The sequence below is a fragment of the Leuciscus leuciscus genome (genome assembly GCF_965113295.1).
Source record: "Leuciscus leuciscus genome assembly, chromosome: 6".
In the NCBI taxonomy this organism is placed as follows: Eukaryota; Metazoa; Chordata; class Actinopteri; order Cypriniformes; family Leuciscidae; genus Leuciscus; species Leuciscus leuciscus.
In genome coordinates this window covers 25876258-25891753 of record NC_138730.1, presented here as the reverse complement: position 1 = coordinate 25891753, position 15496 = coordinate 25876258, and the positions used below count along the sequence as shown (strand labels likewise).

Sequence of the window (15496 nt, the reverse complement as noted above, 5' to 3'; positions counted from 1 at the left end):
GTGAGCAGAGGAATATTACTGTAGAAGGAGGACTAGACTCCCAGTGAGACAGTGAGAATGCAGAAAAGCGTGAGGAGAGATTAAAAACAGAAGGCAAGCGTCTGGCTGAGGGGAAGCCGAGGGGAGGAGAGAGCGGAGGAAAAGGTGGGACATGTAGCTGGTAGATAGATTTGCTGACATACTCTCGAGTTCAGTTTGAGATTTGAGAACAGCCAACCCAGTTCCATTTAAAACCCCTTTATTTCAGAGGAACATTAGCAATCATTCTTGGAAGAGCCACATCTGGCCTCCAAAAAAGAAAAACACAAGGGTTCGCGCACATTATGCACTGTCACATGACCACAAGTTGAGAAAAGTAACTGTTGCTGCAACTCCATCTGAAATAGGCATCCATTGACGAATGAGAACTACAAAAGAAAAAGAAAAAAGTGCATTATGCCAATAATAAAACAAACTGAAGCAAGCAGGGCTGGGCTGAGGACCGTGAGAATGGATCTCTCACAGAGGAGCTACGGAAGCATAAAAGGAGGAGCGATGACAGTGAAGGACGAGAGAGGACCAAGCCTGGACAATTTTACGCTGTGTTTTGTTTATGTGTGTGTGCAGTCGTCCGTGAGGGGCTGCCGCTTTACTTTCATTTTGTGTTTGTTTATTTAAGTTGTTGAACATTCGCCGGTTCCCGCCTCCTCCTTCCCTTTTCAACAAACCATGTTACAACTAACTATATGACTAAAAGAAATAGAGGGGGAAAAAAAGAGATCTTACAAACTCCTACCCATCAAATGGGCCTTCCTGAAAAGACCTAAAAGTTCAGGTCACAAGCATAGGAAGGCACTTCCAGATGTGCAATCCTTCCTTCCTACATTCTGACCCTAATCACACCAACTACCCTGATGCCATACCAAGACGCACAGCTAAAAACTCACTGGACCTCACATTCTTTCCTGATGAAATCTAGTTTCCATGTAGGGTTTGGTCCTGGACTTCTGTAATCCAATATTTGGTTATGATATTGGAATGGTCTGCAAGGAACATTTTTATGTTACATTGTACTGAAACTGCAAAAATCTAAAGAGGCCATGGACCTGATGTGTTTGCAATCTTTCCCTTCTTCTCGCTCACTCAGCTCTGAGAGGGTGTGTCTGAGGAATGGCCAGCAGAGCTTTAATCTTCTGCCAAGCCTGTGAGGCACATCTGGAATAAGCCGGGCAAATCGTCTCGGGCCGTGCCTCTCTGGCCACAGTCAACGGGCCCTGTCCAAATGAACCCTCTCACCCCACACTGTCCTCCTCGCTTGAGCTTGGGTCAGTAGACAGGAGGAATTCTCTCAATTCGCCTGCCATTGATCTTTCTCAGGGAATCTGCTTTTCTCCATGAGCCACCACTGAGTCACACAGACCTCTTTGGTCAGAAACTGAAGTTATCAAATACACGTGCCAAAAGTGTGTCCGTGTTCATTCTGAATCTTTAACACACCTAAGAAAATAAGATCTGAGATGACATTCTTCAGATGACAAACCTGACCTTGTGCACCTTGTAGACCGGGAGGCATATCTTTTTCTTTATAGGATTGAACACTTTACAAAACTGTTCAATTAATGTATTAGGTATCATGAGATAACAATAAACAACTTCTTTAGAGCATTTATTATTCTAAGTCAATGCTAAATTTTAAAATATACCCATGTCCATTCATAATTCATGAAATAATGTTAATTTTCACTTCAAATTTTAAATTTTACTTAATGTTAAAATGTATATGTAGAAATTAACATTACACTGTAAAAAGTGAGGAAACCCCTTGCCTTAAAGTAAATAAACTTTCAATTCAATTCACATTCATTTGTATAGTGCTTTTCACAATACGTATTGTTTCAAAGCAGCTTTACAGAAAATGCATGAGTCCACATTACAATCTAGAGTGATCTGTTATCAGATGTGACTGTGTCCAGGTTATGTATTTCATAAATGTACATATACAAATCACACAGTTAGCTAATAATGTATTAATTGAAACAATGTATTAATTTAAGGCAGAAACAATGAGCTGTCAAGAACTTAATTTTTTTCAATTACGCATGAAGTTAATTACTCATTTTTTAAAGTTAAGTCAACAGATCACTTTTTAAAGAGAACAAATTAATTATATGCTTGCACTTGCAGTAACTGATTTTAACATAAACATTGAACTTTATTGTTAAATGTTGAATTGTGCATGTACTCCAGGTCTCTGGGATCTGGTGGAGCTCTGGTGGTCATCATCCAGCAAAGCAAACTCGCACATTCTGACAAATATGCACATTTGCCTTTTGGAAAACAAAACATTCACATATTTCACAGCTCCTACTGAGATGAGTAATTTCTCACTCACCTCAAGATCTTTTAATGTTTTTAAATGTAGGCCTACTTTTTAAAACCATTCAACAGCTCAGGTCTGGTAACGGTAGCTGTTTCGATATCCACAAGGAACGAACATCATTGTGCCCTAGAGCAAAGCACTTAACCCAAGTTGCTCCAAGGGGGATTCACCCTTTAGTAACCTATTAGTATAAGATGCCTTCGAAAAAGTGCTTGCTTAAATGACTACTTACTGACTTGCTTCCATCTCCTTTAGAAGGATTGTTCTGGGTTCAACTTGGATGGTTCTGGGTTCAACTTGTCCCTCAGTTCTTTTCTAAGATGCGGTTACAGTAACTCATTTAAAATGGAAGTAAACTGAACAATATACTACATATTGTTAATAAATGTACATTTACCTTCATACAACTTCACAGCTCAAAAAAATATAATGATAATAATATAGCCACAAATCCTGTTAATAGGGCTTGCATTATTAATTTTAATAATCAGAATCGCCTCTTCTTCTGGGTTCCTTCATCAACATGAAGTTATACTTCATCAACACATGCTATAGCACATCACCTGAGTGTCTTCTCCAGCTGACCTATTATCTAATGCTAGACCTGTCTCTCAGGCAACAAGGCTGCAAAACATAAATAGAAGCCCAGCTGCTTTGTGGACATAGATAAATAAACCCTAAAGGAGAAACTGTAACACTTTCACCTCTGTAAAAGGACAGGAAAGATGCCTTCAGGGCTACAGTATGGATTCTGTATTACTCTGCCCCATTACTCTCCGATTTGCTTTAGCAGAGTGCAATTGTAAGTTAAGTCAAGTCACCTCTATTTATATATAGCGCTTTATACAATACAGATTGATTCAGATCAGCTTTACAGTGATAACAGGAAAATTATGCATTTCGGTTGAAGTCAGTTCAGTTTTAATTCAGTTCTGTTGTAAAAATCATAAATTATTAAATTAGTTATTTCATCTTTAAAGCAGTTCTGCAAAAAAATTGTGTCATCGTCCAGCTCGGTTAAGTTTTACTACAACAGCGTCAGTACAGTCAGATCAATAATATTGTTGAATATTAAGTGTCCACATCTAAGCAAGCCAAAGGCGAGAGTGGCAAGGAACTCAAACTCCATCAGGAGACAGAATGGAGAAAAAAACCTTGAGAGAAACCGGGCTCAGTCGGGGGGCCACATATAAGCACATGGACTTATGACATGGAAGATCATCATTAATCAGTTATGAAATGACTGCTGTTGGTGAAGTAAGCGGGAAAAGCGATTGCTCATATGGGATGTGTCTCTTAGACATGCACAAGGCAGAGACCTAAAGGGATGTGTATTTGACAAATTTCTACTATATGAGTACTTAACAGACACTGAAAATAAGCACACTGCTGTTACCCAGGTGCTCAAGTCCATTGCTGTTACCCAGGTGCTCAAGTCCATTCCTACTCGGTGGAGCCTGTGGCATGAAATGTCTGCCTCTCTGTCTCTGTGCTTTGTGGGAGTATGGTAAGCTGAGAAAGTCACTCACTTCATGCCACAATAGCCATTCATGGGGCTTTTCTAAAGATAGCTAATGACCTTCAGTCACTGTAGATACAGTCCGATGGCAAGGACAAGAACACTTTTGTCCTCTTTCGGTCAGAGAATGCATCATGTCTTTCCTGCTCATTATTGTTTTTGTTTTTCTGGACAATATTGACTACCATTGGCTCCTGACAAATTCATTCAGCATGTTTAATTTTGATATGCTTTCAGAGGCATAAATGAAATCTTTTTGGTGTTTGTTGTGCAGAAAATCAGATTCAGCGCTTGCTGACTACAACGCTTTTGCTGTGCATCATTGCTAAATTACGGTGTGCAGATGAGAATAATGTGCTCTCAGCAAAAGCTGTAATTACACCAGAGAAGCATTTCTCCATGGCTCCTCAGAGCAGAAACAATAAAACACATTTAATTACACAAACATACTCGCAGTACAGACACAGAAACTTGGTATTTTTATGTAATTCCATCAAGTTGGACTGAAGATGACTTACAAGCTTATTCAACTGTGAAATCTTAATTAAATTGCCAAGAAAGCACTGCAAAATCTATGTATACTATTCATTTTATATTCATATTTAATGAGATGCATTATGTCCCCAATTTACTATCACTGTGCATTATAAGTACAGTGTTGTCCCATCTACAACAATATGGAAATCAGGTTATGGAAAAGGTTGTTTTGGTGACAAGCAAACAACATGTACAACTTTCTACACCTATGAAACATTAACCTATAAAACATTAACATACTCCAAACAGACTCAACTATGGTAATGACAACAGAATTTATAGGAAAAATTATTTCTCATGCCTCCTACAAGAGACTAAAGAGTATGAATCCTGTGGTGCACGTTGCATGTTTATGGGTTAACGTCCAAATCAGTCAAATCATGTAATGTGACTGTCGTAAAATCCAGTCTACTGTGGGACATGCCGTATAAATGAGTTTGTGGACGTCTTCAAGATCAATCACAATATAAAATCATCAGGTCGCCAACGTGAAGGCCAAGTATGGTAATCCATCCTCGGAATTTGTCCTCTGCATTTAACCCATCCAAGTTAGTGCACACACATTAGCAGAAGTGAAGTGAGTAGTGAACGCACACACAGTAAACCGTGAACACACACACACAGAGCAGTGGGCAGCCATTTTGCTGCAGCGCCCAGGGAGCGATTGGGGCAAACTGTTTGCTGAAAATGTCCACAACTTAACAACATTGAAATAGGAACGTGGAGTTTATCTGTCAATTATTTGCGTGTGAAAGCTTAAAGTTGCGTTCATTAATATAGGTGTGTTTGCACATCAGCCCTCCCAACTCTTTGACAACCTTGAAGGCCATTGTGTAATTCGCTGGTTATGGAAAAAAAAAACTGCCCTTAAATACCCAAACAGTTAGTGCCTTATCAGCAGATACTGAGAAAAGACGGAAAACAAATGAAAATGGAAAATGTCTGTCCAAAAGCATAAAAGTGGCTTGCTGATCAGGCCTGGTCCTTGAATAAATGACAAACAGGAAGTGCTCACAGATGGATGATGGATCACCACTTCAAAGAGAACCAGTGTCCCCAGTTAACCCCAAAACTCTTGCTTTATCAACCCATGGCCCACTAGGCCTTCATAAACACCACATCTCTCAGCTAGGTTAGTCAAAACACAACTGAGCTCTTCCTCAGTGGGGAAATGCTGTAGATAACACATTCACACTGCCCTGACCTCGGAACAAACCAACAAAAAAAGGGGGGGGGGGGGGGGGGGGGGTGCATGGGTGGCGACACCAACCCACAACAGACAACGACCAACCCAGGACAGACTGAACTCAAACAACAGGACAGCCCTCAATTTGCAAAAGTGTGGGAAAGCAGCACGAAGCAGCCTTACTGCCGAGAAAGGACTTGTTAAGCGGTCCCCTGGAAAAAGAAAAAGGTCACCCTGTTTAAACAAGACAAAGATTACAGTTCAACCTCTTCCACTCTAATTAGCAGCGATAAGAGCGGGTTGAAACTCCAGTAAACATATGACTCTGAGCGCCGTAATGACCTGCCACTCAGCCAAAAAACTTAAAGACACTAGCGCTTGCAAGACCAACAATGGCGCCTGGCAGGCAAAGGGTTAAGATTAAGAAAGTTGGGTTAAAAAGTTGAGGCTTAGCATGCTAAAAATACTCGCACAACATTCATCTAAGCGAGTCAAAAATAGGAGATGAGTGGGATCTTCACGTGGGAAGAGTAAAATGTACTGTTTTTGCGAAAGATGATTATGAGGGAGGACGGAAAGCGACCAATAAGAACGGAGAATCCTTGATTATAAAATTCTTACCCAACATCCTCCTCTTTCCACTATCCTTCTTCAATTTTTTCAGAGTTTTAGAGTCAAATTACGTGACTGAGACACAAACTTTCATATTTAAAAGGATAAATTCCCTGATGATTCATTTAATCATTCATTCATTCATTCATTGTTCTGTACAACAAAGCAATGAATATTGAAATAGTTTTTTTTTTGGGCTATAAAATATCAGTCAATAATGTTGTTTTGGATCACACTGACTTTCACAATTTGAACAAATTCAGTTAAAACGTTTCTCAAATTCTTTTTTTGTGCCCCGCTGAATAAAGTCATAGAGGCTAAGAATGACATGAGGGTGAGTAAATGATGACAAAATGATCATGATTGTTGGGTGAACTACCCCTTTAAATTAAATCTTTTGACTCCAAATGCGATTTTGGCCCGAGCTTTTTCAAAACGTTTTCTCTGTGCGTTCTATGTTGCCAGCGGTCCACGGGCTAAACAGTGGTTACTTTATATAAAATCCTAAATCTAGGCTTCTGCTCTGAGGTTTGCATAATGACAAAGAAGCCTCTCTGTAAAAAGCAGCTACTTCAGAGCCTCTGCTTCAGTCGACACTTCTAATTAAACCCAGTGACCTTTTCTGTAAACATGTGTGTTTGAAATGCCCCTCTCCTCCGTGCACCACACCTTGTCCTCGTTGTTTAGCTGGGTTGCTTTTTTCAACGCCGTGATGCCATAAGCCGTGGCTTTTCACTAAGCGTTGGATGTGCCTGTGTACTTCTGTCCAACACAATGGCACGACCTGAAAGGCTTGACCTAAGTACTTCCTTCTTGTTTTTAACCTTTTACAGGGAGAGGTTAAAGTCAAGTACAGACATTAGTTACAGCATTGATACTTTTCTTATAGGAGGAACTGGTTTGACAAAAATGCATCAACAGGGACACTCTCAATTTGGCTGAGACTACAATGGATGAAAGTTAATGCATTGATTCCACAAGAAAGAGCTATTAGGGAATCACAGGTGAAGACATATAGTTGATGAACACACAAAGGCACATTGTGGAAACGAGCAGGACCAGTGCTATGGCCTGTGACCTGTTGTTTTATTCTTGTGTCAACACATGTTGCTGCCAAGCCCTGCAGAGCCCCGTTTCTGTCCCTTATCACAACAGTGTGCCATTCACGGCCAAAAAACAACGGCCCATCCACCCTGTTCTCCACTCATCTATGCCTCCGCAACCTGAAGATCCCTTCTGAGCAAGGAAATCGATGTTCAGTGACAGTGTTTTCTTATGGGACTGTGATTTTGCCAGCAGCGAGAAGCAGGTTGTTGAAAGTCAGAGTGGGTGTTTTCAGGTTTAACTGAATCTCCGGAGTGGATTTCTGATGTTATGGCTTCTTCTGAAACTATTTTAGTAGTGGAAAACAAGAATGTCAAACTAACTTGCCAATGTCTAAACTAAAAAATAATTGATTATCTTCATTGTATAGAACGGTTCTATAAAAGCAATCATACTCGCAAAAGTCTGTCAGCATGGCTGAATCTTAAACTCTCTTATGGAGCCTCTAAATATATATTATATTCAAAGAGAAAATGGTTATTTTAAATGATATAATTACATTTTAAAATGTAATTTGTTTTGATGGCAAAGCAGTATTTTCGGCAGTCATTACCAGTCCTCAGTCTCACATGATCCTTCAGAAATCATTAAAATATGATTTGGGATTTGGTGTTCAAGAAACATTTCTTATTATTATCAATGTTGAAAACAGTTGTGCTGCTTAACATTTTTATGGAAACAGTGTTGCATTTTTTTCACGATTCTTTGAATAGTTTAAATGTTTTTACTGTCACTTATGATCAATTTAATACATCCTTGCTGAAGTATTAATGAATTAATTACTATTAAAGAAAAATCTGTCGATGAAGGTATATTTCAGGTGTGCTGATGGGGCTCATTCATGACTTTTTAACAGAAGATTTTACTGCAGATTTCCTTTGGGTATTTTAAGGCAGCAAGACACGAACATTCTGAAACTTCTTAAACTAATGTTCCCCAGTGAGAGCGGTCCTTATCTGCACAGCTGTTCAGAGAACCCAACCGCAACGTGTGCAAACAATCCATCTTGTCCATCAATAATTAGCTACAAAGACATTGAATGTTAAAGAAGAGGGGTAATGAGACAAAGAGGCTTTGTAATCTGCCATTGTATACTCCTCAGAAGCACGCCAGTCGTGGCCCTGCGCCCGGTCTCTCATCGGTTTACATCAGCTCCAAATCCAATAACACACCAGTCATGGTTTCGATTAGCTAGAAGAACACCACACAAACAGAAATACAGGGAACAGCGGCACCATCCCACATTTCACACCATCCCCAAACGCACAACATATATGCAAATTCGGAACAATTCCAGAAACTAGCTCCCGAGACAGCGGGACGGAGGAACCTGTTGCATGAGACAGGAAGCACAACATACCTTGAATGCATTGCAGGGATCCATCCTCTGCTCTGATGGTGAAGGTCTCTCCAGGGTTGACTTGCACAAGGATCACCTGCGAAAACAAGTGGAAATCAGACAGGCGTGTAACTCAAAACTTCTGACACAAGGTTGTGTTCTGCAAACACAATCCGAGAGAGAGAAAAAAAAGTTGCAAATCCTTAAAATGCATCAGTCCATAACATTAAAATGACCCATGGAACCTTTAGCGAACTACAGTCAACGCAACTGCCAAGAAAGCAAATATGACGCAACCAGATGTTGTGAAACCAGTTGTGAAACCCTCTCAAAACGGTCCAGTCGTCATGCCATCTTTTGCTCCAGGCTGCTTACCATCATGTTGTCAGTGCACAGGTTGTTGAGAGTGCAAACGTGCCTGTAGATGTGAAAAAGTAGGCCCGCCATGTCGCATGAGCCCCGGGTTTCCTCACAGCCCTGATGGTGGAGTGTCAGGCGGATCTCCCATCTCCCCGTTCCAGCCCTGGAGATCTGGGCACCTACTTCCTGCCTCCACACACACATACACACACTGTCTGCTGCTGCTGCTGCTGTTGTTGCTATGGGAACGACGGCATGCACTGAAGAGTCAAGCCGGCTTTCCAGAGGAAAACCTTGTTCAAACCCCCTCCCGTTCCCAGCACACACCTAATGCAGATAAATGACTCTCCTGATGCGCAACGTCACCAGAATGCAAATGAACACTGGCACGACCTTACGCAAACATTGCACCTTTGCATATCAGGCTGACATCGGATCATGTTGGCAGTCTAATTTTACAATTAATCAAGGGTGCCGGGTACATACTGACAACTTCGTCATTGTGCCATCTTTTTTCTTTACAGTGATGCAGAGAAACAGGACGTGGCTGAATCCAAAGCATTTAACCTTCACTATCTGCTGCAGACGCCCTTTTCCTTATCTCTCAAGGGTCTGATTCTCTTTCCGCTCTGGTCGGAAGAAACACGGCCGGGGCGCTGTATCTGCAGCACCTGGAGAAGAGATCAGAACACACTGATCCGCTCTGATAGCCCAGATCTACAGAGAGATGTGTGAGGAAAATGTGAAGCATGCCTGAGGGCTCGCTGCACTCCTTGAATGTCTAATTTAAGACGACAACAACATTCCTCATGGACCAAAATACAGATCTAGTTCAGAATGGATGTATCTGGCTTTGTTTTACATTAGGAATTAGTGAGAAAGAATTAATTTAGGGAGACCAGCAGCTACAAAGCAAGTCAACTTTTCACTTTCAACTCTCAAACTACTTATGAACTTTTCCATCAGCACAGCATAAAACCACAGAAAACTGAAAAAAAAAAAAGACTTTTACTTTTGCAATGATTCTCTTTAAAAGGTGAAGAGTGTATTTTATGTGCCAGCGACACCAAACAGAACTAAAAATATAAGACTGGTTTCTTCAATCAGGTTTCCTGAACACTGCTGGACGTCTGCTATTGGTCAGATAATCCTGTCCCAAACTCAAGCCATTGGTTAAGTCAGCGTTGTTATATTAAATCATCTGCAGAATGCAAAATTAAATAAACAGGTTTAAATATTGTCATTGTAAAGCCAAATGTGACTGAAATGTATTGGAAAAAAATCTCTTTTCTGTAATGAATTATAATTTAAAAATCATTAAATTAAATCAATTGATTAACCAATTTTAACAGTAATAAACAAAACATGCCTGCATATAGTTTTGTAAAAAGATGCCTTGTTATTTATTTATTTATTTATAACTGTTCATAAAATCTAAAAAGAAATATTTTGGAAATTGTTTGCAACTGTTTCTTCTCACCACCATCATCTTTAGCATGATCAATTTCTAAAGTTGCTTTGAAAAAATATTTGAAATATTTCAACAATGAATGAAAATATTTGAAATATTTGAATGGGAAAAGCACTTTACAAATAAATAGAATTTAAAATGTTTCAATTCAGGGTTACAAAATTACTCTAATAGTGGATAGAGAAGGGACACTCCATTAACATAATAAAAATGTCCAGATTATATTTATTTTTTCCAGATCTAGTGCAATGAAAATATAAAATTCAGTTATTTAATACTGCAAATTGTTTGATACTGTTTTCAAATTGTGTCTTTCTACATGCACACTTTTTACATTGTTGAAATGGGATCATATTATCATCATGGTATCGACAACTTAAAAAATCCCTGGTCTATGAATGTGTTGCAGCTTACATTTGCATTTATATGTATGCATCTGGCAGAGGCATTTATGCAAAGTGACCTTGCATAAATTGCATTCCAGGTATACATTAACAATTCAAGCATCATCCGGAGTAAAGCTCACCTGTTGCGATCCATCCCCATTAACATTAATCATGTGCGGCATCATGGCCACCTCCCCGTTCAATAGTGGTGGCGGCAGGTCCAGCGGAATCTGGTCTGTCATCATCATTGTGACGTACATTCATGGAGAACTTTCCTGGACTGCCTTTCTGTGAGAAGAGTGAGAGAAACAAACTGTCATGAAACTGAAAAATAAAGAGTAAGATCTGCAAAATAATGTCATATGATCTCAAACTTGCAAATACACCCTCTTTGGCTGCCCTGGTTTTGTGCTGTGAGGAAGATGGACGTGTTCATTTATTTGAGACGATTTCACAATCTTTGGTTGGTTTGTGACGTTTGAGTGACTGGGCTAAAGCATAAATGGATGGAAGATGCTCTGCTGTGACTCAGCAGGCAACTGAAGCCAACTGTGGAGCACAGCAGTATCATTGTGAGTTGGATGGCCCGAGGGAAGATCTCCTAAACGAGAAGAGCGTGTAACCGACACAAAAGTGGACTCCCACCCCCTAGAGTTTGAGTTTTGAAATGTGTACAGCATTATGGAGTGATTTCACCACTAACAATAAACTTGGTTTTGATAACATAGCATTTGCGCAAGTCTGTAATGATCCAACGGTTTAGTACAGTGACAGTTTGACTGTGGTCTAATGGAGGAGAGAGGAAAGAATTTGGGGAATAAAAAGGTGACCAAGTCATCAATGAAGGATGCACAATTTCTTTATTTTGGATGGAAAGTCACACCCATTTGCAACATAAACACACGACACAACATGTGGCAGAGCCCACAGGACCAGAATGCAACCCCCTCAATGTCTCCATCCCTCCCTCGTAAAGAAGCCACAGCACATCCTCAGAGAGAGAGAGAGAGAGAGAGAGAGAGAGAGAGAGAGAGAGAGAGAGAGAGAGAGAGAGAGAGAGAGAGAGAGAGAGAGAGAGAGAGAGAGAGAGAGAGAGAGAGAGAGAGAGAGAGAGAGAGAGAGAGAGAGAGAGAGAGAAAACATTCCTGACTTCATCAGACCCATGCACATGATTCACCGGAAGGCACAAAAATTACTACGCCTCATAAGGACAGAAAATAGAGAAAGTGTTAACCAACTAGAGAAAAGTTGACCAAAAATGTTGACAGAATTGATCATTTACTCAGCCTCATGTCATTCTAGGGGTGGGCGATAAACCAGTAGAAATTTGTCAACAGGTAGAGATTTACGCATCTCATGCTACAAAAGATTTCCACTTCAGATAAATGTTGTTCTCAAATCCTGAAAAAACTGTATCAACTTTGATAATGGCAGGAAATCAGCATATTATAATGATTTCTGAAGACTTAAAGGGATAGTTCACTTTGAAGTAAAATTTTGGTATGTTTTAGCTTACCTCAAGTAAGCGACATCTAGTGTATATATCTATACCCGCCCGCACTCTCAGATCACTTGGACGTGGCTGTGTTCAAGAGGTAAAAACTATATAAATACTGTTCGTTTTCTCACACAAACCGCTCGTTTCGTGTCTTGGGCCATCAATGTGTACTTACGATGGGGAATTGTTTAATTTGGACGATGTGGAATGGTTTTAATTTGGACTCAGTGCATGCTCTTTGAGACAGTGACCATCGACCTGCATTATATGACTGACAGACAAGAACGGTTTGACCTAAAAATATCAAAATTGAAACTACTGCGGAAAAAAAGACACCTACATCTTGGATGCCCTTGAGGTAAGCTAAAACATACCAAAATTTTATTTCAAAGTGAACTATCCCTTTAAAATTCAGCTTTGCCAGCACAGGAATCAATTACATTTTAAAATGTATTATTAAAATAGAAACTGCTATTTTAAAAATGTTAATAATTTCACAATATTCTTGATTTAACTATTTCTGATCAAACAAATGCAGCCTTGGCAAGAGACTTTTTTCAAAAAAAAAAAAAAAAAAAAAAAAAAAGTACAACCCCAAACTTTTTAGCGGTAGTGTGTAACACGAAATAATGACTCCGCTAATGGCCTTTGCAAGAACCAATAAAATGTCCTTCTTGGATAGCGATAGCACACCATGTCCCATTTTACCATGCATTTTGTTCCTTCCATTGATGTTAAATGTTTCATGTGATCCACAAAAGCAGACATAAATTTACAGTTATTTGACAGCAATTGGTTCAATTTACATGAGAGGTGCAAACCCATCCGAAGACATTATAAATGTTTGTGGACACCAGGACAGCATAAATCTGATTATTTCTCTGTGCAATAATGTGGTCCATCCACATGCTCATTGCATCTCCGTTCTTCTCTCTATTCTGTTAGACTTTCCATCCATCCTTCATTACTCTTTGCCCACTCCTCATGCTCTGTGTTTATGCAGTACATCAGGTGAGATTGGCATGGCAAAAACAAGAGTAAACAGATTAAACAGATGGTGACCTCCTTTAGGCCCAGTCACAATCCCAGCCTTTTCTGATGATGCTGTCTCACAGACACATGTCTCTAATTGCAGAGAGGAGAACAGAATGTGACTGTACTGGAAATGCAAGAAGATCAACCTGGAATGATCCCTCTTGCATCTGGTATTTTAGCAGAGTGTGGACTAGATCCATATCACTGATCACACAGTGGTTTGTTTAGAAGTCTTTAATCATGATTTCATTAGTGCTATGTGCTCTTAGCATTTAGTCCAGCGAGTGGAGTTTTTGGCTAAAGTTTAAAATTGTCAATTCTGTTACCATCCACCAAGGTGGAGTAACAATGTTGACAGTATGTAACAGAATTGACAGTAACAGAGTTGACAAAAAAATAATATAAAGAAATCCGTTTTTTTGTTAAAAGTAAAAAATCTTGTGTTTGGCAAGCTGCAAATTATTCAAATTGATTACACTCACCTAAAGGATTATTAGGAACACCTGTTCAATTTCTCATTAATGCAATTATCTAATCAACCAATCACATGGCAGTTGCTTCAATGCATTTAGGGGTGTGGTCCTGGTCAAGACCATTTCCTGAACTCCAAACTGAATGTCAGAATGGGAAAGAAAGGTGATTTAAGCAATTTTGAGCGTGGCATTAGCCTGGCTAACGTCAGACCACTTTCTCTTTGAGACGTGGTCTGGATACTACATGTTCATTTTCTCGTATTTGAGGCGTGGTTTACGAATGCCCAGAGCCGTTTATTGGGCGCTACAAATGTCTATCAAATGCGCCTGTACGTAGCTTATAGCCAATCGTTTCAAATTATACCAGATGACGTAAGTAGAGCGACAGATATTCAACGAAGAAGACGACGATGGGTCAGAGATTTATGTGTACACCAGAGAGTCCTGCACGGGTCCGATTTTGTAAATCCGCACCCGACCCGCTTAAAATAGAACCGACACCCGACCCGCACCCGAAATAAAATCAGTTTAGACTATCACATTATAGACACTTACAAAAATGTTTATTGCCAGGTCATACAGAAGTTACACGACAATTAACACAAGGACAACTTCAGCCGAAGCTGTCAAAAGGCCGGTACATTAAGAACATGGCTAACGTTACCACACAAATCGAACAGACGCGGCTACACCACTATATGCCACGCAATTTCGTCTAGCCTACATCTGACAATTTTGGGTTCAAACACGCCCTGCACACCACACATACTAACAGTGTTAAATATGAAAAATACCGTTCGATAGAACGGCTTTGTTACCAGTTATCTGCGTGCTTCCTCAGGGATGAAGTTCCACATTTGCGGCTATCCAACACGAAAATGTTTGCAGCAAAGCTTTTTACAATATTTTCTTCAGATAACTCCAAATTTCTCCCACACACTGGACTTGATTTTTGATGACGTATTGTCGACAACTTTACAATCTCCACTAGCTATTCTTTTCTTCAACTCCTCAGCATCCATCTCGACGACTGCAAGCAGATCGCGCGCGCGGTTATGATGAATTTTTAAAAGTGGAAGTAGCCTAGGTAACGTTATAGATCCTGGGAGGGGTGGCGCGTCGGCACAAATAAACTGATGTGGATTTTAAATTATTTGATCAACTTGAAATACAGGCATATTTTTGTAGATGTGTTTGCTTGCTAAACTAAATATGCATATATTTTTACGTCTGTCATGTTGGATCCATAGATAAACAAACTGCTTCGGTGTGTCGCATATACTTCGTCATCGTCTTGCTGCTCCCTCCCCGTTCTGTGATTGGTTCCCTATTTCAGGGGAAAAATTAGCCCATGGTAGCCAGACTACCTTGCAGCGTGAATAAAATCGCGCTGCTCAAGGCAGTATGGGGAAACCCAGGCTAGCGTGGCATGGTTGTTGGTGCCAGACGGGCCAGTCTGAGTATTTCACAATCTGCTCAATTACTGGGATTTTCACGCACAACCATTTCTAGGGTTTACAAAGAATGGTGTGAAAAGGGAAAAACATCCAGTATGCGGCAGTCCTGTGGGCGAAAATGCCTTGTTGATGCTAGAGGTCAGAGGAGAATGGGCCGACT

The 15496-nt window shown here is 40.1% G+C and overlaps 1 protein-coding gene across 2 annotated transcripts in view; it reads right to left on the bottom strand.

Moving 5' to 3' along the window:
* The window catches only part of fndc3ba (fibronectin type III domain containing 3Ba), a 144110-nt gene that overhangs the window by 94764 nt on the left and 33850 nt on the right, over window positions 1–15496 (bottom strand). For both annotated transcript variants that reach the window (XM_082171982.1, XM_082171983.1), the window contains exons 2-3: window positions 11014–11161; window positions 8678–8753 (exon numbers count right to left, since the gene is read on the bottom strand). In XM_082171982.1, coding sequence (XP_082028108.1) covers window positions 8678–8753; window positions 11014–11133 — 196 coding nt within the window. In that variant the 5' untranslated portion in view covers window positions 11134–11161. The remainder of the gene's footprint in view (window positions 1–8677; window positions 8754–11013; window positions 11162–15496) is intronic.